The following is a 24,446-nucleotide window of genomic DNA, read 5'->3' on the forward strand; positions in this document are numbered from 1 at the left end:
CGCTGTCAAAGTCATTCTCATCAAAGAACACTCCAGACTGTCCAGAACTCTTGTTTCCTCCAGCGGTCGGGAAATTGCTACCAAATTCCTTATCGCTGTTCCCAAGATCGAGCGCAGGATATTCAAAATCTTCTTGTGAACTCAATGCTTTGGCCAGTCCGCTAGACGACCTCTTGATTCCATGAACGCGGATAGGTGGCCTTTGTTCTGCGGCGGCATTGTGTTTGATGATATTGCCTGAGCCCGTATGCAATGGACGCGTTGGGTGGGTCACGACCCCCGTGGATCGCTTGAGCGAATTGCTCAGAGACTGCTGCTGAAGGACAGGTTTCTGAGGTGGCACGGATGAATTGTGCGTCTTCACAGCCTGTTTTAACATTATCGTAGAATAATGGGGACGGTAGTGGAGGTAATTATGCGTTCTGGGGAGGCCAACGGGTCGCAGTTGCGGCGGCGACGAAGCCTTCAAAGGTGGCAATCGCAGTGACGCGCTCAGTCTAAATAACGCGATAAGCATGCAGCACAACAGCGCGGCGAGTGGGGAAGGAAAGAAAATGAGAAATCTCGTCAAGGAGAGTTATCAAGTGGAAAGGGAATGATTGTTAGTGTTCCGACGCGATACACGACCCAAAGGGTGGGACCGAGCGCGCCGAAAAGCTTGTATCATGTCACGTGTATCGAGGCAGCCACTAGTCACTAGCGACTTTCGAACACCAAACAATGGAAATGGGTAATTAACGTTGATTCCAGTTGATGCAAAAAGAATGTTTCTGCATCACTTCACTTTGATGCATTTCATAAACTTTGCCTTCTTTAGCCATCTTCCAGCCGAATAACCTTACATTCTTCCCAGCGGAAGTGCGAGTGTAACAAACAACTTTTTACCCCCTATTATTTGAGTCCTGGACCAGCCAAAGGCTTCTACCAGTACGCCTCGTGTTCGCCAGTAAAGAGCCGTTACAGAAGCTCAAGCATCCCTATGTAATTGCAAGAACCGCCTAACGAGCCATTTTCCTGCTCTGCCCTGTACTAACTTCCATACAATTCGCTGTCATATTCCATCTAGCAAGGAGATCAAACCCATAGAGTTGTTTGTGATGAAAGTAGGTATCCAGTCTTAAATCCAACGTTATCCATAATATAATAACCGAGATGGAGATGAGGACAATCTAAAAAAAAGGACACACATGACAACCTGGAATTTTGAAAGTCAAGGAACATCAACTTAAGGAAGGGGTATGCCACGCAGAGACGCCAATTGGAACCAAACATCTTTTATCTGATCGAAATGAGAAAACCAGCTTTAAGCAGGAGCAAAACTCATGCAGCAATCAAGGAGATTCATTACAAGAACCCGCAAACACGAAAACATATTCGACACACAAAAGCTCTGAGAGAGGCCCGCGCCTTTTGCGGAGGTACAGAAACGTACAAAATGGTACTCCAACCCAGGCTATACTGCCGAACCTTCCCGAATGACCAAACTGAGCTGATTTTTTTAAACTGTGAAGCGGGCATAACAAGAGGAGAGAAGAAAGGAAGCCCCATTTGAGAGATAGTCGAAGAAGACTGACATATGTGAAGGGATGTGAATATCCAAACACCACCCATTTAAACAATCAGGCATCTGGGGAAGATGAACTGCGCACGAAATGGAAAAGGGTGCTGCGCCAAGCGCTTAGCCTTGGTAGCCGCCGAAGCCATTCTGATTGAAGTTGCCCTGGGTGGGCTGTCCCCATTGCTGCTGCGGCGGACCACCGCGTCCATAACCACCGGCGCTGCTAGGCATTTGCTGATACGGCTGAGCCATACCAGGCCCTCCGAAGCCAGCTTGCACAGCTTGATTCTGACCAAATGGTGTGCCACCAGGGCTCGGGCCTACCATGTGTTAATGGAGTCTCTCCTAATTAGTGGGTGTATGGCGACATGTGGAAAGCTTACCTTGAGGTGACATCGGGCCACCAGTTCCGCTGTACTGCGGGAAATATTGGTTGGGAGTCTGGGGATATGCTGAGTTGGGTCCTTGGGCAGGGGAATATCCGTCAAATTGACCAGTTGGAGGACGATCCTTGCCCCACTGTACACTAATTGTTAGCTTAGCACTGAGTGAAAATGTGATCCAACTTACGCTGCACTTCAAGGGCCGACCGTTGACATTGTAGCCGTTAAGTTGGCAAATAGCCATTGCGGCGTTCTCGTGAGTGTCCATCTTGATGAAGGCGAACCCGCGGTCGGATTGGAATCGTGTCTCAGTTACATATCCAAAGTTTTGGAAAAGGGGAACCAAGTCTGATTGAGAGGTGTACGGGGTCAAATTGCCGACATAGCAGGTCGTCTGCCACTGAGGTGTCTGCGCAACTACCATGTCATAGCTCTGGACTCCATGAGTTGGGAAGTGATGATGTCCGAATGGGGTGGTCGGAGTCATGCCCATGGATGCCATGGCTTGCTGCTGCGAGATGGATGGTTGGCCTTTCTGATTCGCCCAGTTGCAACGAATAGCACGTGAACCAAGCCATTCACCGTCCATAGAGCTAAGGGCCCTCTCGGCGTCGGAGCGGTCACGGAAGGCGACGAAGCCATAGCCACGCGAGCGGCCAGTCTTCATGTCCCACATGACGCGAGCTTCGGACACCGGTCCGAAAGTAGAGAAGGCTTGAAGCAAAACTTCATCGTTGACCTCGTTAGAAAGATCACCAACAAAGATGTGGAAATGGTTGGAAGTATCCTCTTTCGCGGCATTGTTTGACTGAAATGCCCAGTTTACTCGAATTTCCTGTGGGATGTTAGGAGACGTTATCTTGACAGCCACCAGAAGTACTTTCCGTGTTGTGAACTCTCCGACCGTTTAACGTCTGCATGGCACGCTCGGCCGCTCCTGGATCGTCATATTCAACGAAGCCATAGTTAAATCCCTTGGCCTGGAACTAGACGTGGTTAGCGATGATCGACGGGATGAAATGGTGGATTTCAGGGTGAGATAGACGCAGCCTGCAGCGCATCTGAACTCGGATATGCTCACGGTTTGGAGGGGCGTATTTACTGGGGATCCACTGACGTTCTTGTCTGGAATAATCTTGACACTTTGAACGTGGCCCGTGGTCTCAAAAATCTGCCTCAGCACGTCCTCCGTAACCCGAGGGTCCAATCCTCCAACATACAGGGCCCTTTTGTTCGGCTCCGGGGCGGCGCGGCGCGGGACATATCCAGCACCGCCGCTGGTGGGCGACATAACACCGCCAGACATGGGCGAGCTGATGGCGGTCGGGATCGGATTGTTGTTTTGAGGGATGATGACGGGAGCAAGCGGCGGCGGGGGCATGTGCTGCTGGTTGCCTTGGTTCCCTCCGTCATAGCCTGGGGCGCCGGCAGGAGCCGGAGGGGGAGGGAGCGATGCGGCAGAGGTTGCGGAATCAGCCATAGTGAAATATTATATGCGTCTAAATGGTCGTAGAAATTGCCGATGAAGGGAATATGCGTGTACGGAAGAGAACACAGGCCCAAAGGACACGACCGGGGAGACGAAAAGACGCTGGACGCGGTGAGGAATATGGTGCGGTGTGTGCGCGGTCGCGGAGGAGGGGGATGGCGTGGGCGAGGCTGCTCGAGGAAAGTCGCGGTAAGGCGGCAAAGAAAGTTAGACAGAAGTCGCGAGCAGCGCAACCGACAGAGAGACTCGACAACGCGCAAGGAAATGGAACAAAGAGAAGAAAGGGAAGGCGCAGGGAATCCGACGCCGAACAACGATGGAAAAGATGATCTGCTGGTCGTTTCGCTGTGGGGTGAGAGGAGGAGGGAGAGGGACGCGAAGTGGTTGCAATTAGCCTTAGCGCTCTAGCGCTGGCAGCCAAATACCGGGCCGTTGCAGATGGTAATTTATTCTTTGACCAGCTTTGTCACGGGGATACAGGACGGGTTAGAGAGGTTGTGTTCTAGCGCAGCCACAGACGTGCCGTGATTGCGTGAGGGCTCTGCTCATGAAACGCACATTCACTTGTTGGGGCGATGAAAATTCTGCAGGCGGATGGTGACAGCACTTGCAGCGGGGGGGGGGGGAGGAGCCTAGGTGGTAATTCTGGGGCTTGGTGTGGGTAAGGAAACGAATTGCCCGTTACGCTCTAGCCCCACGCGGAGAGTAATTGGGGCTAGCGAGGAACTCTTGAACCTGCAGCAGCTTCACGCGGACGAGCAGGGCAACGTTCCCGACCTGCAGCAATTCATTGTCGTCCAGTTTCACTTAACTTTTCTGCTCCTGCTCTCCTACACTTACATGGCGGCCGCCCCGCAAGCTGCTCCCCAAACGGGACAGCAGGCAGGTCCAACCGGGGAACAGCCCCGCCCTACACCCAACGTAGCCTTCGACAATCTGCAAGCCATGATGAATCTTGTTGTAGGATACTCTCTTGATAGCTTCTTCAATTCTCCTACTAAGATCTCGCAGCTTGTTTCAAGCGGCCGCTTCATCAAAGAACAGCAGGCCGGAGGTGGCTCTGGGCGCATGCAGTTTGCCATGAAGCGCGCAGTCCCAGCCGCGCTAGAACGCTTTCAAGATTCTCTCGATGAGCTGGAAAACGAGCTTGTATGCCCCCGTCTATAGTTGTAGATGTGTTCCCAGGGCTCAATTTCTGACATAAATGTGTACGCAGCAACACGCACAAACAGCCCTTCGGAGAGATCTCGCGTTGCTGCAGGCAGACCGCAGAAAGCGGGAACAAGCAGAAGCTGCCGAGCGACAGCGTCTGGCCGCCGAGTCCTCGGCAAGGAAGAACGTCGTCGCGAAGCAGGAAACCACAGCTGAGACAAACGCACCTGCCTCCTCGACGAAGCTGGAAGTCTCGACCGTAGATACCCAGTCCGAGCAGCCGGCGCCGCAACCTGTAGCATTGAATCGAGAGCATGAACCGCCTCCGCCCATAACGACGACTGTTGCGCCCATTGGAGATCTGCTGTTTGACGGCACTCCGACCACCGCGAACCCGCAAGACAGCGAATTCGACTTCGAGGCCATGTTCGGCGACAGCGGAATTATGGACACTTCTGGCGATGCCTCGAACAACCAGGCAAGCCTCGACATAGATACCTCAGCCGCCGATTTGACCTTCTCGCTTGATGAATCCGGGCCTTCACTCCTTCCCGGGCTAGAGGATTTCGCAAAAGATGGCGACGACACAAATGCAGGCCAGCCGAGCGGAAACATAGACATGGACTTTACAATGCCTGATCTACCAGACGTGAATGCTAACCAGTCTTCAAGCCAAACCGACGCAAAGCCCGCGGAGACTTCAACTGCAGACCAGCCTGCGGACGGCGGGGATAGTGCAAATCTGTACGACACTATCACAATAGACTACCTGGATGGTCTGTACGACTATGACAATCCTGAAACCACTGAGTTCGACAACGCTATCTTTGGTTTTGGTGAGAGCTAATATCGCATTTCAATATGTGTAATGTAGGGAAGAGGGTTCGGGTTTGCCGGCTGCACGCCATCTTGGGTCGACGTTTAGAAATCTGCGTAGAAATCTGTGGTTTTGAGTTTTCAGGCATCGTGCCATCTCCGTCATTGTTTACATATCTGCGTAGAACCCTGAGGTTTGGGGAAACCCGAAAGTTACGATACCCCTTTTAGGCAGTCATGGGAAAGTAGCCTGCTTCCACGCACTGCTCACTCACAACGCACGTACAACCACACCGTGCGCAAATTAGAATTGGATTACTACTTGGTTTGAATACTTCATCAACTCCTCATTGAAATATGTACAATTTTCACGTCTCGTGGATGAAAGGTAGTTGATCCTGCTCTGCCCATGAATTTCTTCAGTAATCGTCACTCATCGTTCATGAACAGTAAGAAACGCATCATTCTCGCTGGTCACGTGGAAGATAGCAGTCGTTCTATGCAATGCAACGCAAAAACCATGGCAGCAGTACATCAAACACAGTGCCCGTGCAAAACCGTAGTGTTTCTAAACGTCTGCAGAACCAACATTTTCTATATTCTGGACAGGCTTAGGTGTTTACTGTGTGGGCATCTCGGCCTCTTTCACCTGTTCATGTTCATGTTCATGTTCCCATTTCAGTTCCTGATCCTGACCCTGACCCTGAGCGGCCGCATTTCCATGTCCATTCCCAACAACCTCATCGATCATAGCCGCGAAATCGACGGAGGCGTCATTCTTCAGGCCACCCCCACTCTGCCGCATATCCAGCTGATCTCCATCCTGCTGGCATTCCATGACAACCCCATCGCTCCCCTCGAAAATACTCGCTCCACTCCACAATCCCGCCGTGCTTGTTGCCGGGTCCTCATACAGCGAAAACCCCAGCCCTCCAGGGGGCGAGCTCGACATAGGCAAATCGCTGGACAAAAAATCATCAGCAGTGAAGTCGCAGAACTGGATGCCGGCAGTCAAACGACCTGGCGTATTGAAAGAGGGGAAAGCAGAGAAGTCGATAGCATGGGATGGCGAGCTCTGGAGGCCATCTGAAAGAAGTGCGTTAAGTTGGGCCGTGAAAGGGGTCAAAGGCGCTACTGTGGCCGCTTTTCCTATGCGATTAGGTGTCGTAAGGTTTCGTGTAGGTGTCGTAAGACCCAAGCCAAAGGGATCAGAGCCAGTCTCCGACCCACGCTTGGGGGTGGGCGCGGAACGACATCGTGACCCTTGTGTAGGAGTCTTGAGAAGGTCATGAAGAGGAGTACCTTTTGAGGGAGTTGTCTTAGGGGACATTGGTTCTTCGAATAAGTGTGCTAGGTCGTCATCGTCTAGATTTGTCGGCGGTGGGCAGTTCTCCTTGTCATTATCATCTGTGTTCGTGCCAGGGGCTTGTATGGTAGGTTTAGCCGCATCTGAAGCTGCTTTACTAGTTGGAGACACATCGGGACCGCTATTGTCAAGGGATTTTACTTCTCCTGCTTTTCGTGGTGAAGGAAAGAGAAGTCGTCGCGTTGGTCTCGGTGTCAGATCCGATTCAACATCGATGGGTGTATCCTTGCACCCTCGCATTGCAACCGGACTGGACTGAATAGCTCGTCGCAAGGCCGCTGTTGCAGCAACCTGGTCTAGCTGGGATCCTGTAGTAGTGTCATTGGCTTGGAAACTCAAAGCTCGACAGCGGAGGGGCTGTTGTGCTTGTATATCTGCGGCTCTATTGGTCAAGTAAGAAGTACTTCCATGGGCTTCTGGCATAACAGGCTCGGAGTGTAGGACGGGAGCATCTGATGTGAAGTCGTCATTTGCCTTCGCCCTCTTCCGGGGACCTTTTGGGGGATTCCTTTTTCGCTTTGGCTTCTCTCCAGCGGGCTTCGATTGGTTTTTAATCCAGACCTCGGGGGGCCGCATGCAGCCCTTCTTGCTCAACCATAGTCCGCAAGGGTTGCACAGTACGATTTTTTCAAATGTCTCCGAATCCTTTTCTTCTAGGTCCAATATTTGTTTGAAAATACGGTACTGCTGAGGGCCATCTTCACCCTCTCGTCGGACGATTGCATCGAGTCCTACAATGCCAATTCCATCAGTGGAAATCTCGACATTGGTGGGGTCTCCTGTTTCTAATCGCGCAAAGCATTTTCTCCAGGTGGGTGTCTCTATCTCGCCACAGTTACCGCAGAAATCTGGTGTCTCTCCGGCTTCGAGCCTTGCATTTAGTTTGTTTATTATAGTCTGTTTTCGTTTGGCACCAGAGCCGCTCCGCGGTTGGCGATGGTTTCCTTCAAAGGGAACCGCCGCATCTGACATAGGTTCTCCAGACCAAGTCTGAGATCTCGGAAGGCCTCTTGGTTTGGAAGGTTTGGTCTGTTTTGGTGGGAAGGGGTTTGGAGTCGTTGAGCGACTTGATGCCTCAGCTGAGTATGTTTTGACAGACAAGGGTACGGGGAAGCTTGCGTCGGTCATATTTGGTGAGCCGGCATCCGTGCTGGGCTGCCGCGCGATATCTCTTGGCTGCGTCTGCGGTGTCTGGCTCATACATGGATTCTCCATGGGAAGAGAGAATCCCGAAGGATCCAACAATTTCCCTACTATAGGCTGTTGTTGGGGGTTAAGATTAGCAGAAGTCATACTCCAACCAGCCACAGGGTACATTCTGCCTTGATATGATGTAGAAATCTTCTCTTCTGATGCTTTGGAAGAACTGACTGACTGTTCTCTCGGCCGATTGAACCGCGCATCGTCTACTGGTATGTCGGACTTGGTGGCTGGCGGCGCAGGTCGTGGTCGAGGATATGTCTTGGGTTTCGGAATGTAAGCTTTAGGGAGCAGATCCATTGGGCCTGGAGTAACTTCCGTCCAAGGGTGGTGTGATCTGTCTTGTCTTCCTCGTAGCCTCACTTCAGCTGTCGCCGGGAGATCACTACCCTCCCATGTCCCACTTCCATCCACTTCATCTTCGTCCCGTCCTGCAGATAGGTCACTCACGAATCCAGAATCGGTTGGGCATGGTAAGGTCGGTAGTCCAGGGCTTGACGGTGCTGACGATGCGATACGCTGACGCATAACTGGAGGCGAAGAAGGTATCTCTATAGGCGTCTCTACTGGACTGCCACCTCTTTCGTCATCTGCGGAATCAACAGCATTATCCAAAAAGACACTCGGTTCCATATACGGCGAGATGTAGGTAGAGCCTTCATCCATTGACGCCTGTCGTAGTGTGCTCGGCGCTGGAGGGCGGGCTTGAAGGCGGGCCGGACCGCGTGACTGAGGTAAGCCTGCTTCTTCGGGACGGGGAGTCGGTGCTCGTGGGATCTGCTCAACCGTAGCCATTACTGCTGCGGGATTAATTGGGACCGGCCTGTGCAATCGAACAGATGCTGCTGTGCTAGCGGCGACTCTTAGTGAATCGTTCTTCGTAGCCAAGGGTGCTTTCTTCGGTCTCTGTGCCTTCGTGACACATGCTCTCTTCTTAGGTGGCCCTTCACTTCGATCTTGCGTAGTGTGGGATACGGAAGAGTAGCGCCGAGTGTGAGCAGCGGTGTCACTTCGAACGGACGCTCGAGAGGCCGGGCGCGAGTCCTGGCCGACCTGGAAAGGGTTGTATGAAGCCGTACTCATTGCAGGGCTAGAAGCCCTCGTTTCGTGTGCGCTATGTGGAATTCCTTGTTGCTCATAGTACCTATCGGTCCTCAAATCTTCTTCCTGGGAGGATGGTCGCGTGAGCATCTGATGTATCGATTCCACACCTCCTGTAAAGCTAGGAAGATTCCTCTGTAGCGTATCCTCCGACGTTGGCTGTGCTAGCTGGCCAATAGCAGGGTTCGCCTTCAAGAAGTCCGCCCAAGCGCTGTAATTAAGCCCTTCCGGCATGACCTTGCTTAAGCTGTGATAGCGTTCTAGGTTCTCGACGTATTCCCTCTGCAAGCACGTTGGTACAGGTACGAGCTTCAGTTTAACCTCAAGCGTTTCTTTCACTCCATTGGAGAACAGTCCAAGAATGTTCTTACACACGCGACCAGTGACCATGGTCTGGGACTGGTGCGCGGGGGCATTAGGAGTGGTGGATGCCGATGCGAGGATCCACGAGAGCATGCCTTGGCCAACGAGGGGTGTTTCGTACTCAGAATAATCATATGCGTAGACGGTAAAATCGTGACCAAGTTTGGCAACTAGTTCCGGACTGAGGGAATTATTAGCAAAGTATGGGCCCTAGAAGAGCCCGTATCTAACGTACCTTGCCGCCACGATTGCCTGGATACATGTCTTAAGCTCTATGACTCCCACCTGAGTAGTCTCATCCAGGGAGACGGTGGGGATGCTCAACACGTTGGGAAGGCGAGCCAAACAATTGGACTTGTTCTGGTCGTCGAACGTGTAGAGAACCTTGACTGTACATATCATGGGTCAGACGAGAGTGAGAGATTGAGGCAATGCGGCGTACCTCGCATGATCCTGCGTGGTATATCGTGAATTCCATCGGCATCCTCGTCCACTGTCGACGCCGACGGGACAAGCTGCTGCGATCCGTCCTCCTGTGGATCGGACGGGGAAGACATGACAGTCCAATTGGCAGATCTACGGGAGGAAGTCGTTTTGATGAGAGTGGGAAGATTAGGTACGGATCTGTAGTAGTGGTTGTGTTATAAAGGGAGCGTGGTGGTCAGTGGTATCCTATCGCCGGTGGCTGGCGAACCATCGCGATCGAGACGCGCGAACATGCACAAGCCGGAACTCTAAACGCGGTGTAAAAGTGATTAGAAATAAGTGAAGGCGTAGACCGGAGCCTAGCGGCTCATAAATGACTAGAAATACGACAACACAGAAGGAGGGTAAAAGAACGAGGCCTGGGAACAGTTTATTGTGAAGGTTGTCAAGGAAGACGCACGAGCAGCGAAGTCGAAGCTCAGGCTCGCGTGCACGTGCCTCTATCCATCGCGTCACGTCGGCGAATAGCTTTTCCGGTCCCGGCGTGGCACCTCCGACTTCTCAAGTTAGGCAAGCTCATGAGGTCGTTCAATCTCCTCTTCACAAACTCCAGCCGCATTCCACCCAGCGCGCCGAATCCGTCTCCCGATTAAGAATTCCCGATCCTCCCGTTCTCATCCTCCGTATCACAAGCGTCCAAGATGGCCGATGCAAAGATGCAGTAAGTAAGAAGCACCCGCATAAATCGTCCATAGTTCTAACCACTACCAGGGAACTTCTTGCTAAACCTCGAAATGAGTTGACGTAAGTAGTCTCCCTAATTATCCAATCTTCGATTTAGTCAGGTTTGATATTTCGCTGCTGATTGCTCTCTGTAGTGAGTACGAAGTAGCCCAAGTGGAAGAGCATGAAATTACCACCGGCCCGCTTTCCATCTTGCAGACTGCAGTCCGTACCCGCACCCAAGTTCTGATCTCCTGCCGCAACAACCGAAAATTGTTGGCGCGCGTCAAAGCTTTCGACCGACATTGCAATATGGTTCTCGAGAATGCAAAGGAAATGTGGACGGAAACGCCTAGGCTTGCCAATGGGCAGAAGGGCCGAAAAGTGAACAAGGACAGGTTCATCAGCAAACTGTAGGTTCTTTCTCCGTACCAAGGCTTCTAGGTGCTTTCGCTAATACTCGCATAGCTTTGTTCGAGGGGATTCAGTCATTCTTGTCTTGTTAAGTTAAGCGTGAGAAGCGCACATGACGCAGTATGCACAACCTTGGGCGGCGACAATGGAGTTCAGGCATAAAATTTACATGATGGCCAGAAACCTTCGATTACAATATTCACTTGCTCAGTCCGTCGCTGAGCCCTAGCAATAATTCAGCCAATCCGTGCGCCCCAGGATCCGGCACCCCTTGCCAGCCTTCTCCTCCTACGTAAACAGTTCGTCCTAAGCTTGCTTTCATCCCCCTGGTTCCTTTCGCGCCGTCTTCCGCGGCCTTCGCCGACAATGCGATGTCTCCAGTTTTTGAGAGTGTCGTTACGAATGGATATAGTGCATCCATCAAAGTTCGATCTCCTGGCTGTGCTGGGGTGTATTTGCTCAGTGATTGAAGGGAAGATTCCAGGGCTTTTGCCCAGATCGCTGGGGTAATTGGTTCAGGCGACGAGGGTGAATTCTGGCGCAGACCATGGGCAAGCGCATTTAGAAATATGGCATATATGGCTCCGGAGGTCCCGTCCATGGTTATTTCCACGACCTGTATTATGTTCTGCAGAAAAATGAGGGCGTCGTCAACTTTTTTGGATTTATCCAGCATCTTCAGCAGAGCTGTAACATGTCAGCTTCCGGAATCATCTCGAATCCTTTAATAATCACCCACCTTCAGCTCCTCGCTTTAAGCCAATTCCACAATCACCATCGCCTACGATTGTGTCATAATTGGTGATATCAGGCTCCGCCACGATGACCCTGTTCAGAGCAGCTGTCATAGCTAACTTGGCTAACGAAGGATCCACTAACACAACATTAGCATACAACATAAACCCTGTGATCTCGGCTGCGAACATTTCAAAGTACTTGGCTGGGCTTCTTCCGTGGAGGAGGGCTCCTTTTGCAGTGATGCCGTCTCTGACTTCTTCCAGGTGCCACTCTTGATTGCAGCCGACCATCCATTGGCTTCTGCAGGCGCATCGAGTAACTCTAACATTGAAGTTCCTAATCCAGTATTGGCGACCTTCAAAAGCGTAATGCTGAAGCCGAGGCCGTTGAGACTCGTCATGAAGGTGCCAGCCAGTATCCTTACAGGTTTGATCTTCCAGTCATTGGCTAATTGCTCAATCACTTCATTTGTGATGCCACCGAGCTCCAGCACGCTCACTCCGCCTAGATTATTAACTAGTAACACAACTTCATCGCTCGGAGAAATATTCAGGAAATTCCGGTCCTTGTCTGCGGCGTCCAGGCAGTGAGATAGCATCGTCTTCACAAGGCCCGGGAGATCTGTGGTTTTGCGTTCCGAGCCTGGCTCGTTATGGATGCCCATTCCAATCTCAACTTCTGATTCATTGAGTTCGTCTTCACCTGCTTCCGCGACGGTCCGGCCGGGAACATGGACATGGGATAAAGAGGACCCGATGGAGACGATGTTGTTCGCGGTCAGCTGCGCGACATCTGACACCTGCTTCAAACTCGCCCTATAGAACAATCAGCGAATCCATTTTCTTTTTCACCGTCAAACTTACCCTTTCGCAGCTAAAGCCCCCACAATCTTCTGCACAAGCACCGTCCCCGCAATTCCCCTCCTCCCAACCTTCCCCCCTTTCGCCCTCCCAACCCCCGCATCGTCCCCAACGACCACCATATCCACCTCCAACCCACTCGCTCTTGCTTTCTCAACTGCCATGCCAAAGTTCAGCACATCTCCCGTGTAATTCATAACTACAACCAACACTCCCTTCTCTTTCTCCACTCTATGTAAAATACATCGTCGCACTTGCTCCGCGCTCGGACTTGCAAATATCGTGCCCGCTACGGCGCCGGAGAGCAGGCCGTTCCCGACGAAGGAAGCAAAAGAGGGTTCATGGCCGCTGCCACCGCCGGAGATAATGGAGACTTGGGGAGAAGAGCCCGGTTTCAGGTAGATTATCTTATTCTCGAGATCGCAGGATACGGAGGGGTTTGTGTGGGGAATCGAGCGCAGGGCTGTGTTGACGAGGTGGGTTGGGTCGTTGATGAAGTGTTTAGCTTTGGATGTTAGTCTTCATCCTAGACTTAGAGGTCTAGCGAACTTACCAGACATTTTAAGACGGGAAAATACCTAGGCAGGCAATTAAAGGATTAATAGAATCCAGGGAATGGTAGGAGAGGTAAAGGTTTGCATTGTTCAACCGGCGGCGTTACGGAGCCGTTGTGCGAGGAGGTGGGGTCATTGAGGGGTGGGTGGGGTCAACGCGACAATTGCTCGGTGCTCATGGCACGTTAGGTGGAAGCTTCAAGAGACGACGGCAATGTTTTCTCGCTTGTTGCTTCGGATGGCGATTGGATGCGTCATGCTCTCCATGCCTTGCAGGGAGACCTTGGGGGGAGCACGCACCTGGTTAAACCCACAACCTTCAAGTCTCAAGGTTCTCCCTGTGCACGCAGAGAAGGCTTTGTGTAGAAACACATACAATGAAGAACTGCAAAAGGCCATTCCTAGGGTTTTAAATGCACGCTTCTGAGCAGTAAGTGTGCTAAATCATTGGGCTTCTGTGGGAGCACGGCTCAACTCCGTGCTCCCGGATACCTCTCCTGCGTTGTTGAATCACACAGCTAAGTATAAACACTGACCAGATTAGAGTTCGTGTCTGCTGCATGTCTTAGCATGGTTCTCCACTGTCTTTGCAGTTATCATTCGCCTTATTTGCTTCTACTTTCCTCCTTTTTACAATTCAATTCGAATTCGGTCCGTTTACATGGCTTTATCAGAAGGACCCTCTCAACCTACAAGGATGTCTTCCTTGCTAGGAAAATCGACAAAGATGATACATGATATGTCCTTTTGGAACTGGGGGTAGCCGAAGAGCGGTGTTAGCAGGTCAGGTGCTTAGTGGGGTTCCAGACACAGTGCAACAAGTCCGAATACATCGGGTGAATCATGTATCAACATAACGAACCGTCAGGCGAAGTTTGTTCTGTAAGCCAGGACGTCAAGGCTTCATATCTCAATTCGATTTGAGAAAGGAGATGACTTAACATGAGATGTTCTATCCTGTGGTTGCGATTACCATTCCTTGTCCACCGAGTTTAAGGGCGGCCTACACCACCAGCTGTCGACCTTCAGATGCTCGTCGACTGCCTTGAAAATATCCTCGACATTATCATATGCGCTTCTACTAGTGATCTCCACTAAAGTGGCAGTCTTATTTACTCTTCTTTCAATCTTTTTCTATTACTGTGCCAGAGTTTAGGACAATGATGTGTTCTAAATCTTATCATCTAATATGGAACATGACAAAAGCATTTACGGTCAGATATCGAAATTGTACTAGTCTTCCCTCTCGTTCTAGAATAGGGCTTAACCGATGAATTCTACCGTAATTATGTTCCACAGTATGTGGCAAAATACTGTAGCGTGTATCTTTTTTAGCTTTTCTTTAAAGGAAGACACATGGATGGGGAGGGGAATGCATACATATGGAGGAGTGAGGAAGAAAGGGCACGACATGACTAGATAAGAATAACGAACATCTACACTGCTTTAGCTGTCTAGGTTAGTTGTAGTAAAATAGTTATAGAGGTAATAGAAGGGGTGTTTGTGTGATTTGTGTGGATCTATAATAGAGAAGGAAAAAGGCGCAGAGTCAATAAAACACACTATTAATGACAAGGAAACATTGCCAATTTGAAGATATACAATAAGTCTAGATTTAGAATAGAACTAACCCTCACGAGCAAACCAGACAGTCGCTCACGGCCGAATGAGTACCTGACCCTAAACTCTTCACCCTATACAGGCCCAAAATACCTAGGACCATGGATCCATTTCAACCACATGTCCACACGTACACCCAGCAAATACCGAAGATTCGCCAACCCTCAAAATCCCTTCAACCATCCCTTAACCTCACTCACCAACGCTTCCCGAAACTCCCTCCTTCTTTCTCCCTCTGTCCTCCAAATCCTTCTCAGCCTCCTTTCCCTCCTCTTAGGAGCCCCGCTCGCATACATCCGCACCCTCACACCATCTTCCTGCACCAACGGCACAGATTTCCTCGCTATCGCCTTCTTCTGCACCAACCGTCTCACTAGATTCAACGCTAGCACTCTTGTCTTATCTTCTTTGGTTCCCAGAAGCTGGTACTTATGTTTGATAGTCCTCACGCGGCGAGGTTGGCACTTCCCTATTTCCTCACCGCAATACTGTTCTTCTCGATTTTGGGTAATTTCCTCAAGTTTGCGGTGCAGACGCTCTTTGCGACGGATCAGCCAGAGACGTCGCGCAGCCGGACTCTGCATCTCTAGCGCGTGAAGACGTTCTACTATCATGCTCTCAGATATGCTATGATTTATGAATAGGTTTTCGTGGAATGCCTGGAGCTGGTTAAGTTTGTTCTGTAGGAATTCGGATCGGATCGGTGTCCTGTATCTTTCTGCTATCATTGAGAGAAGTTGAAAACGGAGTGACATGTGCGAGATGTAAACTTCCAGTGCTGACTGATTGGTTTTGGGAACTAGATGTGCCTGGGCATTGCGCATCCGAGAATGGCGAACAGATACTTCCAAGATGCGCCGTTCAAATATAGAAGAGATGTCTCGGGCCTCTTTCTGCAAGGCGTAGAGGTCGCCATCGGATTCATCGACCATAATATGAAGCATTTCTACCTTTCGCCTCTGCCTCCGAATGCCACTAATAGTGTGTCCAATATCTTCTCCTAGTTGGCGCACGTTGTTGTTCGATAGGTCGACATGAGCATTGATATTATGCAGCTTGACTGATCGCCAGCGGGGAGCTACTCTAACAAGAATTGTGTTTATAAGCACCTGGAAATCCGCGGTTCGGTCCTGGATGATTTTGGAAATGCTATTGTACATTATTTCGCAATACTCTGATGCTGGTTGAGAAACTGTATATTTTCGTATGGTTGGTGGGGCTAGTTTCTCTGGCGTTTCCTCAACTTCTGGCTCGGGCTGGGCTAAGGGACCCTTACTGATCTGTCAATATATTAGTGAGCCGTTAATCGGAATAGGCATAGTAGTGGGGCATACTAGTGGAACATCGTCTTTTGGGATATTTTTAAGGGAACCAAGTCCTGTCTAATGAATTAGTTTATTTGACAGAATGTGTGATATGCTCTTTGGCCACGTACGTCTATGTTGACTAGACTAAACCGGGAAAATGGCACATCGATCTTGGTTCCCTCCCTCGGTCCCCATTCCTTCGTTGCTTTAGTCCGGAATTGACGCGTAACTTGCATGCCTTCTTCTGATAAAGCCCCGAAACTGTTTCTAAAGACAAATACATCGTTCGTGTCTGATGTCCCTTGCCGCAGCGATGTAGATGGAGTACAGTCTATGGTGCTTGGAATTGTGCCGATTTCCCAAGTCCATAATGGCGACTGAGCCTGAAACTGTCTGTGAGCCTTCGAAGCTTCACTGAATCCATTTGTGCCCGCTTTTGAGGCCGATGGGGATACGAAAAACTGTATGGAGTCTCCAGGTTGCACAACAGTATTGAGAGCAGAAGATAGATCTTGCAGGTCACTTAATTGATCCTGATTGTCTGTGCTCAGCATCGTCCAGTCGTTTTGGGAAATCCCGGGCTCGAGAGATAACAGGCCGGCCTTCTTCCCCCATCCACCACCGCCACTTAGAACACGATGAAGACGGGCGTTTCGCATAAGTGCTGCTGTTACAAGCTGATTTGGAAGAGGCGGGTTGCAACTCCACAAGGCCTGCCAGGAATTCAGAACACTGTGGGATTCACGTAGGTCTGTACGTTTTCGTGCTACATCAAGAAGCTGCATGCTTTCGTCGGTGATAAACTGGACTGAGCCTTTAGGTATTACAAGCGCCCAGACAGATATGGTTTGGGCGGGCTCGTCTCTAGATTTCAGGTATTGTGGTACAACCTTTTCCAGCTCTTCCGAAGCAGTTACAGCCTTTTCATCGGCATCGGAAATGCGACGAACGATGTTGCCCATACTTTCTTCGACACGACGCGGGACAGTCAAAGGAACCAGTGGAATAGAGAGAGCTGAAGTGGTTCTCGCCTTTCCATCGCCGTCAATAGCAATGCCATGATGATTAGGGCTAGATTTAGACAAGAGCTGTAGCGCTTTGTTGCCTCTAACCCTATGCCAGGTCGATAAGTTCATAGTGGTTGCGGAGCCAGTTTGGAAAACGGTATTGGCCAATGGAAGCTCAAAGACATCGCGATACTCGCCTTTTTCATGAGACCTGACCATGGTAAAGCTAAGTGAGCCATTGCCAACGTCTGAGATGCTACGAAGGGGTGGATTCACTACGTGGGCAGAGCTCAAGAACGCGTAGGCCATTCCTTCATGTCCAGAATCTGACACCTGGGGGTTCTGCGTTCGCTGGAACGCTTCTTCTAACAATGCTCGAGGATTCCCGATGGATTGCGGAGTTGGCAACTTATCAACAACCGCAACTAGTACGTGTAGCCTCTTATAGCTCTGGGACGTCTGAAACACGTCATTGAACGCTTGGTGCAAGGCCTTCTGGAGGAAAGTCTGGTCGTCGAGGAGCCATGTGGCAAATGCAGGCGTTAGTAGAAACACCGGGAAGGTTGTTTTACGAAAGGAATGTTTGTGGAGAGGTTTGATGTGTTGGATGAGGTCATCTGGGGTCTTCTCGGATTAACCGCGTGGTCTAAGAAGACATGAGTATACTTACAGTGGTGTGAACAGAACGCGGAATGATGATAGCGCTATTTATGTTCCTAATAGGCAGAAATTCAGACTGAATCTCGCCGGATTGCAGCACATATGTGCGGATTGCAGCACCATATGTTGCAGCGCACCACTGCCCTGTTGGACGGTATGTGCGAGTGTGGAAGGCGTGACGAGTGGCTCCAAGGACGCGCCATTGCCGCGAGACCCAGTGAGGCATGAGATGAGGCTCAATGAATCATGACAATGCTCATTTTTGTGGACAACTGAAAGGCTTCGTGATGCTAATTATCATCGATGGCAGACTCAAGCTTCGCCAAGCGGGAAATTACCGATGACATAATCCTGATAGGATTCTCAGAATCGGCAAGGGTGGACAGGCTGGAGATTCAACTCGTTACTCGCCGTGTGCTCTGACAGTTGCTTGCCCCTTGTAATCAGCTGTTCTCTGTTCTCTACGCTGCGCTGCTCCAGGTCGCCGTGCGCGTGTTTGCCGTCCGTATCGCTGACACTAAATACAACAATTTTTGGAGCCGCTCCCAGCGTCAACCAGGCCACATTTCAGCATTCCACCACCCACCTCCTTCGCGCAACCGCAACCCCCGTCGTCACCGCCCAACACCACCCTCTTCCCTTCTGATGCACGACATATAGACTTGTTACCCATTGGCAACCGTCGGTTCGCCTCCTTCCCTTCTCATCCAATATGCCCACCCCACGCTCGTTACGACGCCAGAATCCCATCACTTTCGTCCTCGCCGGCATCCTCTGCATTGGCTTCTTTCTTTTCTTCTTCTCGTCGTCCGGTGATGACACACCCGCCGGCGCTGGGACCCGGCAGACCAAAGACACGGCTTCGAATGTGCTGTCGCCGCCCTCGCTCCCCTTCCGCAAGTCGAAGTCGAATGCTCCCGCTGCCGCACCCCCCGTCGTGCACTACCACCTGAACAACCTCACGACGTCGAGGACCCCAATAGAAAATAGCGAGACTGTTCTTATCCTCACACCCCTCGTGCGCTTCTATCAGGAGTACTGGGACAACCTGCTGAAGCTCAACTACCCGCACGAATTGATTTCTCTCGGCTTCATCATCCCCAAGACGAAAGAAGGCAATGCCGCATACTCGGCGCTGCAGGCTCAGGTCACTAAGACGCAGAGCGGGCCCAAGAACAAACGCTTCGCCAGCGTGACCATCCTCCGCCAGGATACCGAGTCCCCTCTCCAATCCCAGAGCGAGGCAGAAAGGCACAAGATGGAGAACCAGAAGGTGCGACGAGCGGCTATGGCAAAGGCCCGCAACTCGCTTCTCTTCACCACCATGGGCCCCACCACGTCCTGGGTTATGTGGCTGGATGCCGACATCATCGAGTTCCCCCCAACATTGATCCAGGACCTCGCCGCATATGACGTCCCTATAATCGCGCCAAATTGCTTCCAGCGCTTCTATAATAATGACGAGAAGAGCATGGACATCCGACCATACGACTACAACAATTGGATTGACAGTCTGACCGCCAAGGAAATGGCGGCCAAGATGGGCAAAGACGACATCCTCCTTGAGGGTTATGCGGAGATGGCGACATATCGCAGTCTCATGACTAAGATGTACGACTCCACTGCTGACCCAGGCGCCAAAGTGGAACTAGACGGCGTTGGAGGAGCGACACTGTTAGTTAAAGCAGAAGTGCATAGAGACGGCGCCATGTTCCCTGCCTTCCCCTTCTACCACCTTATTGAGACGGAAGGCTTTGCCAAGATGGCAAATCGGTTGAGCCACAAAAGCTACGGGCTCCCGAATTATCTTGTAAGCACCCCACTACCACCCAATCCCTGTCATCGCACCGCTAATTTCCATGCAGGTATATCACTACAACGAGTAGCCGCTTCCTCAAATTGTCTCTTCTTCTTTCTCCTTCTACTCTGGGATTTCTTTGCTATGGTCATTGGGTGGTGTTAGGAGAGCCGGAGCCCTCCCTCATGATTTTGTGTATCCTGCTATTTGCGATTGGGACTGATGCTGGTACCTGTCGATTGTACTACGTAGCCTAGCCCTTCTTGCCCCTCTCTAGATTTTTTTACGGCAAGGAAAGCTTTGCTGGACGCACTATGGAGAAGACTGAGGAGTAAATGCAGCCCATTTAGTTCAAAAGGTTCTCCGAGTGTCTGACATAATATGGAGACTAGGTCCACTTGAAGAAACGCTATGTGATTGATTAATTACATCAGTACTGACAGAGCGACCTATGAGTACCTAGATATGTACCGGGCTTTCTTGAAGTGACAATGCCTGATCCATGGATAGTCTGCAAGGAAACATGAACCAAGGTATCCGAAAAATAACCCCCCGAAAAAAATAATCCGAAACAAAACTTCAAGCCGATTGAACTCCAAACCACATGCAAATTTTGATGCCCACATTTTGCCTACAACCTCCTTTTCCCAGACAGCACCAATGCTTAAACCGAACTTCCATGGGATGTCCAGTATATATGGATGCGTTTCGCAGATATACCCAACAGGTCCAGTCCCACCTACAACTCTCCTTTCCGTAGCCTACCGCTCAAAAGCTTTTGGCGCGATCGCCAAAACAACCACCAAACTGCTAATAATCAAAGCGCCCGCCACAAACGACACAATCAATATGCTAGCTCGACTCGCGGGGAACTTTCCACGGATAACGTAGTGCTGGGATTCGAAGTAGCGGTGGAAGCCGATGAAAAGGATGACGATGGAGATGGCGATGAAGGTTGCACCGAGAGGCTTGCCTACGTGGCGCAGTTTGGCTTGAGGGTTATCTTGTGCATTCGGGTTGGAGGGAGTGGAGGGGGCAATGGAGGTATTGAGCCGGAAGAGTTGGGTTATGGCGATGCCGATGCTAGCGAAGGAGAGGGAGGTACGGAGCCAGGCTAGGAAGGTTCGTTCTGTCCACAGTTATGTATGTTAGTTTAGCTCTCTGGAGGGGGCAATAGGGAGAGACTGTCGCGTACTCGGTTGAGGGAAGACAGAGAAGAACATACCAAGCGCTAAATGGTCCCTAGCAACACTCCCCTTATTCTCTAACTCCACACTACCATACTTCTCCACGAACTGCTTCCACCTACCCTTCTCACTCCTCTCCGTCTCAGCCGCCGCCCGCTGAGCTTCACGTTCAGTTTGCCGCTGCTGTTCCCTTATCCTCGCCACTGCCCCCGACCCTCCCGCACTCATCCCTTCAGTCGCTGTATTCCTCGCTGCTATCGATGGCGAAATAGCTTTGTAATCCTGCGTCGAGCCGTGCGGATGGTAGATTATCGGCGCGGATTCGTCAGTCGAAGCCCCTTCCCCATCTCTCCCCTCTCCCCTCACCCCGCGGTTGCGAGAATACGATCCAGACATATCGTGCACCTCCCTTCTATCCGATGTCTCCAATCGAGACTCTCCCACTCTCGCTGCGTCTATCTAACGATTCGCGGTGTGTCGAGCTGCTATCTAGCTCGTCGTTGGTATTGGTATCACCTGTAGGATCCCTAGTACCAATATACCTATCTCTTAAACCATCTGGTATACCAAACGATCGTTTCGCTCGTGCCAGGCGTTCACGCTCTTGTTGTTGCGATGGCTGAATCTCTGAAAGCGGACCAGAGGCACCACCTCGGGCATCTTTAACCAAGCTCACGTGCCCAGTAATATCATTGGAAGGCGCCCCTTGGCTGCCCATTGTGGCGACCCAGACCACCTGCGCGCGAGCAGCGCTCCCTGCTGTGCCCTGCGATCTGCTGCATGATTCACGTCAGACAAGCTCCAAACCTCGGGATCTCGGAGTTGAGAGGGATTGGGAGAGCATTCATGGGGTAGTGGTTTTGGAAGTAGAAAGGCGGCTGCGACGTAGTGCGTAAGTCGTGATTGCAAGCCTCGTTGACGCAATCGCTTGCACCCGCCCGCTCGCCGCATGGATACCCAGGTGATGACTACAATAGGATACAAGAAACAACTGACCTATGAGACCGACAGGAGTTGCTCAGCTAATAACTTTACACAGGATGTTATGCGGTTTTGGCTGGCAATTTAAGGTCTGCACTTTGCTGTGCACACCGAGGCTCGCGGGAGGGTGCTGTGATCCAAAGGTCTGGGTCAAAGAACCACTGGGGGATACGCACGTGAACGGTAGTTCTTTTCCAGGCTCGGTCTAGCTGATTTAAAACAGGCCAACCTATTTTCATGAAGTAAGTTTGTCACTGAGCACTTATGGGCAGACCACTGGTGTGTTGTCGAATCTGGGTATCTTGAAGCTTTTGAGTGTGTTCTATCTCATTTTCCGCAAATTTCCACCATGTCTGCATTACCGCTAAATCCACCCCGTCTCGAATGAACACGGTACGTTAAAGCTGGAGTATGTTGGCTTCGAACAACCGCCGTATTCCGATGAATCTTTTTGATGTAGACCATCTCCCCAAATTACACCTATCCTTCGGTTCACTATGTTCACCGATTGGTCGACGAAATTATATCCTCTTCATGAGCCTGTAATCATATCTGTCATCTCCTTAGTAGATTTTCCAGCGCGTGAGCTCCGGATAATCTTCTGGATCATCTCCTCGACGGCATCCCAATCGCTAGTGTCGATGTTGTGGAGATCCGTCTTGAAATAGTTTGCGATTTCGTTGAGCTGTTGCCAGCTCCTCTGGTCATGGACAAAGGAAAGAGCTACACCGACGCGTCCAAATCGGCCAGTACGACCGATGCGGTGAAGATAAGTCTCCGGATCCGCTTTACCGTGTGCATCCGTTGGAATATCCTAGATGAGATTAGCAAACTTAAAGGAGAGAATAAGCCAAAAGCAGTGGACATACGTAGTTAATGACCATGGTGACGGACTGGACGTCGATACCGCGTGCGAGCACGTTGGTCGTGATGAGCACCTTCGCCTCTCCGCTTCGGAATTGATCAATGATTCGGTCACGTTCCAGCCCCTCCAGCGCACCACTCAATTGTGCAACTTTATGTCCTTCGTTTACCATACGTGCCTCGAGTTCTTGGGCTGTTGCGCGAGTCTAAGAGGTCAGTGCTGATCAATAATAAAGGAGGAACATTACATACTCGCACAAAGATGATGGAGGACGCCTGTGTCATCAACCCGTAGAATTTGAGGAGAGTTGAGTATTTGTCATTGTCCTTATCGATGTCGATATACAATTGCTTGATTCCTTCGATCGTAAGCTCTTCATGTGCAAGGGTCAAGACATTCGCGTTTGGAGCAAATCTCTCGGCGTAGTTGATAACATGTTGGGGAAAGGTTGCTGAGAACAGGACAGTCTGAATTTGTTTCGGTAGAAGTCTACATATGTTAGCGAGGTGAATCTATGTGGTAGAAGCCCACTCACTGCTTCACACGCGTACACTGATCTCCAAGACCTTGCTGGTCGAGCATGTTGTCTGCCTCATCGAGTACCAGAACCTTCATCGACCTGGCGTCAATGTACCGCCTCCGAAGCATGTCCATGACGGTCCCGGGCGTCCCGACGAGAACGTGCGCTTCATATTTCTGGTTCCTTTTGCTTGGATCTGGGATTGCAGCCATAGTGACTAGTCCGTTCATGAACTGGCCCATAGTCTCAATAACACCGAGGATCTGTCGCGCAAGCTCGCGGCTAGGCGCGAGAACCAAAGCTTGGGGAGATAGATTACTGATATCGACTCGAGAGAGTATGTTGAGCGAGAAAGCAGCCGTCTTTCCAGTTCCGGATTGCGATTGTGCGATCATATTCGTGGGTGGATTATAAAGAAGCAGCGGCAGTGCCTTCTCCTGAACCTTCGAGGGTCGGCGGAAGTTCATCTGGCGGATTCCTTTCAGAAGTTCCTCAGATCTGTTGGGGAGTTAGGCCAGCAACGCCAAAACACATCCTCTAATCATTGAGTAGTATGACCTACAGGTTGAGCTCTTCAAATGATTTAGCTGAGAATAGCGGATTGTTTGGGTCGGCCTGAAGGTCAGCCAGCTTGACCTCGACGATGGCCTCGCTCTCCTGCAACGCTGACCCTTTCTTTACTTCAGTGGCGCCATCCACTTGGGCTTCTGCAACTGAACCTTCTGGCACTGAAGCTCCCGGTACTGAAGCTTCCGGAACTGAAGTTTTCGAGACCGAAGCTCCTGGGACTGAAGCTTCTGCGGACATGGCGGGTTTCTCTGCAGCGGTTCTCCAAGGATCTTTGTTGTTGATGCGGTGGGTGCTGCCGGAGGTGTTCTTCTGTGAAGGAGGAGCGGAGGTGGAGGTGGGAGCTTTATTGGTCGTGGGAAGAGAGAATGCGGCCCACACGGCTTGCTTAGACGACTAGTACACGACTTCGTGTTCTAGGGAGGGTATTTGGGAGGCGAAAGAACGGATAAGTGAAGTGAAGCAATTCTAAAGGCTGACGAGCTTCGGTTTTAGATGTGGCGCTGGTGGGGTACTTCAGGCGGAAGTCTGTGGCTGGTGCGCTAGGCTTCTTTAGGCAGCAGAGATCTTGACAGCGATTACAATGTTTTCTGCTGGGAATTCCGATTTTGTCAAGAGTGTCTAGGGATGCGTTGGCCTTGGAAAGATTATCGGTTGTAGTTGCCCGAAGCCTTGAGGAAATCAAAGGCCCAACGCGCGGCGGGAAGTCTTGGGCTCTGGCCTTGGCACATGCACCGCCGCCCGCTATTGCTGCCCTGTCATCAACCGGACCCCCACTCATTGGGCCATCC

At 51.0% G+C, this 24,446-nt stretch overlaps 9 protein-coding genes across 9 annotated transcripts; 3 read left to right on the forward strand and 6 right to left on the reverse strand.

Annotated features, from left to right (window-relative positions):
- Positions 1-1,678: 1,678 nt before the first annotated feature.
- Positions 1,679-3,421, reverse strand: BDR25DRAFT_325790 (uncharacterized protein; the record flags this gene model as incomplete). The annotated part of the gene is made up of 5 exons (XM_033692236.1): positions 1,679-1,878; positions 1,942-2,077; positions 2,129-2,776; positions 2,838-2,927; positions 3,044-3,421. The coding sequence occupies 5 exons, from the start codon at positions 3,419-3,421 to the stop codon at positions 1,679-1,681; spliced, it is 1,452 nt and encodes a 483-aa protein (XP_033546914.1).
- A 767-nt stretch (positions 3,422-4,188) lies between these two features.
- Positions 4,189-5,688, forward strand: BDR25DRAFT_262698 (uncharacterized protein). Its single transcript, XM_033686782.1, has 3 exons — positions 4,189-4,390; positions 4,442-4,579; positions 4,647-5,688. The coding sequence occupies exons 1-3, from the start codon at positions 4,271-4,273 to the stop codon at positions 5,427-5,429; spliced, it is 1,041 nt and encodes a 346-aa protein (XP_033546915.1). The 5' UTR covers positions 4,189-4,270; the 3' UTR covers positions 5,430-5,688.
- A 329-nt stretch (positions 5,689-6,017) lies between these two features.
- Positions 6,018-9,896, reverse strand: BDR25DRAFT_287738 (uncharacterized protein; the record flags this gene model as incomplete). The annotated part of the gene is made up of 3 exons (XM_033688348.1): positions 9,871-9,896; positions 9,664-9,817; positions 6,018-9,609 (listed from the first exon to the last, which is right to left on the reverse strand). The coding sequence occupies exons 1-3, from the start codon at positions 9,875-9,877 to the stop codon at positions 6,018-6,020; spliced, it is 3,753 nt and encodes a 1,250-aa protein (XP_033546916.1). The 5' UTR covers positions 9,878-9,896.
- Positions 9,897-10,555: 659 nt separating this feature from the next.
- Positions 10,556-11,088, forward strand: BDR25DRAFT_325792 (small nuclear ribonucleoprotein Sm D2; the record flags this gene model as incomplete). The annotated part of the gene is made up of 4 exons (XM_033692237.1): positions 10,556-10,575; positions 10,626-10,658; positions 10,733-10,990; positions 11,046-11,088. The coding sequence occupies 4 exons, from the start codon at positions 10,556-10,558 to the stop codon at positions 11,086-11,088; spliced, it is 354 nt and encodes a 117-aa protein (XP_033546917.1).
- Positions 11,089-11,190: 102 nt separating this feature from the next.
- Positions 11,191-13,228, reverse strand: BDR25DRAFT_287744 (dihydroxyacetone kinase; the record flags this gene model as incomplete). Its single annotated transcript, XM_033688349.1, has 5 exons — positions 13,143-13,228; positions 12,593-13,094; positions 11,916-12,544; positions 11,731-11,865; positions 11,191-11,678 (listed from the first exon to the last, which is right to left on the reverse strand). Exons 1-5 carry the CDS (start codon positions 13,147-13,149, stop codon positions 11,191-11,193), a joined length of 1,761 nt encoding a protein of 586 aa, XP_033546918.1. The 5' UTR covers positions 13,150-13,228.
- Positions 13,229-15,904: 2,676 nt separating this feature from the next.
- On the reverse strand, positions 15,905-18,055 carry BDR25DRAFT_36519 (uncharacterized protein). Its single transcript, XM_033696878.1, has 4 exons — positions 17,748-18,055; positions 16,199-17,701; positions 16,098-16,141; positions 15,905-16,043 (listed from the first exon to the last, which is right to left on the reverse strand). Coding segments are annotated over exons 1-4 (1,764 nt in total). The 5' UTR covers positions 17,964-18,055; the 3' UTR covers positions 15,905-16,042.
- Positions 18,056-18,126: 71 nt separating this feature from the next.
- BDR25DRAFT_304051 (alpha-1,6 mannosyltransferas-like protein subunit) lies at positions 18,127-19,951 on the forward strand. The gene is made up of 2 exons (XM_033690126.1): positions 18,127-19,547; positions 19,603-19,951. The coding sequence occupies exons 1-2, from the start codon at positions 18,450-18,452 to the stop codon at positions 19,621-19,623; spliced, it is 1,119 nt and encodes a 372-aa protein (XP_033546920.1). The 5' UTR covers positions 18,127-18,449; the 3' UTR covers positions 19,624-19,951.
- A 345-nt stretch (positions 19,952-20,296) lies between these two features.
- BDR25DRAFT_227127 (uncharacterized protein) lies at positions 20,297-20,950 on the reverse strand (the record flags this gene model as incomplete). The annotated part of the gene is made up of 2 exons (XM_033685240.1): positions 20,297-20,664; positions 20,761-20,950. The coding sequence occupies 2 exons, from the start codon at positions 20,948-20,950 to the stop codon at positions 20,297-20,299; spliced, it is 558 nt and encodes a 185-aa protein (XP_033546921.1).
- A 1,072-nt stretch (positions 20,951-22,022) lies between these two features.
- On the reverse strand, positions 22,023-24,297 carry BDR25DRAFT_262715 (ATP-dependent RNA helicase-like protein dbp5). The gene is made up of 5 exons (XM_033686783.1): positions 23,651-24,297; positions 23,104-23,586; positions 22,820-23,057; positions 22,573-22,773; positions 22,023-22,517 (listed from the first exon to the last, which is right to left on the reverse strand). The coding sequence occupies exons 1-5, from the start codon at positions 23,893-23,895 to the stop codon at positions 22,236-22,238; spliced, it is 1,449 nt and encodes a 482-aa protein (XP_033546922.1). The 5' UTR covers positions 23,896-24,297; the 3' UTR covers positions 22,023-22,235.
- Positions 24,298-24,446: the final 149 nt, after the last annotated feature.

This window comes from Lindgomyces ingoldianus, assembly GCF_010093535.1.
Source record: "Lindgomyces ingoldianus strain ATCC 200398 unplaced genomic scaffold BDR25scaffold_18, whole genome shotgun sequence".
In the NCBI taxonomy this organism is placed as follows: domain Eukaryota; kingdom Fungi; phylum Ascomycota; class Dothideomycetes; order Pleosporales; family Lindgomycetaceae; genus Lindgomyces; species Lindgomyces ingoldianus.

What these genes read in the sequence shown, in the direction of transcription:
- BDR25DRAFT_36519 (XM_033696878.1), bottom strand. Translation starts at nt 17,963, where the DNA reads ATGCCTCACTGGGTCTCGCGGCAATGGCGCGTCCTTGGAGCCACTCGT. An exon ending in CGCGTTCTGTTCACACCACT is followed by an intron (nt 17,702 to 17,747) that starts GTAAGTATACTC and finishes TAATCCGAGAAG; the next exon opens with ACCCCAGATGACCTCATCCA. An exon ending in TTAGTCTAGTCAACATAGAC is followed by an intron (nt 16,142 to 16,198) that starts GTACGTGGCCAA and finishes TTCATTAGACAG; the next exon opens with GACTTGGTTCCCTTAAAAAT.
- BDR25DRAFT_262698 (XM_033686782.1), top strand. Translation starts at nt 4,271, where the DNA reads ATGGCGGCCGCCCCGCAAGCTGCTCCCCAAACGGGACAGCAGGCAGGT. An exon ending in AAGCCATGATGAATCTTGTT is followed by an intron (nt 4,391 to 4,441) that starts GTAGGATACTCT and finishes AAGATCTCGCAG; the next exon opens with CTTGTTTCAAGCGGCCGCTT. An exon ending in ATGAGCTGGAAAACGAGCTT is followed by an intron (nt 4,580 to 4,646) that starts GTATGCCCCCGT and finishes ATGTGTACGCAG; the next exon opens with CAACACGCACAAACAGCCCT.
- BDR25DRAFT_262715 (XM_033686783.1), bottom strand. Translation starts at nt 23,895, where the DNA reads ATGTCCGCAGAAGCTTCAGTCCCAGGAGCTTCGGTCTCGAAAACTTCA. An exon ending in CAGTGTACGCGTGTGAAGCA is followed by an intron (nt 23,058 to 23,103) that starts GTGAGTGGGCTT and finishes TAACATATGTAG; the next exon opens with ACTTCTACCGAAACAAATTC. An exon ending in TCACCATGGTCATTAACTAC is followed by an intron (nt 22,518 to 22,572) that starts GTATGTCCACTG and finishes AATCTCATCTAG; the next exon opens with GATATTCCAACGGATGCACA.
- BDR25DRAFT_304051 (XM_033690126.1), top strand. Translation starts at nt 18,450, where the DNA reads ATGCCCACCCCACGCTCGTTACGACGCCAGAATCCCATCACTTTCGTC. An exon ending in ACGGGCTCCCGAATTATCTT is followed by an intron (nt 19,548 to 19,602) that starts GTAAGCACCCCA and finishes ATTTCCATGCAG; the next exon opens with GTATATCACTACAACGAGTA.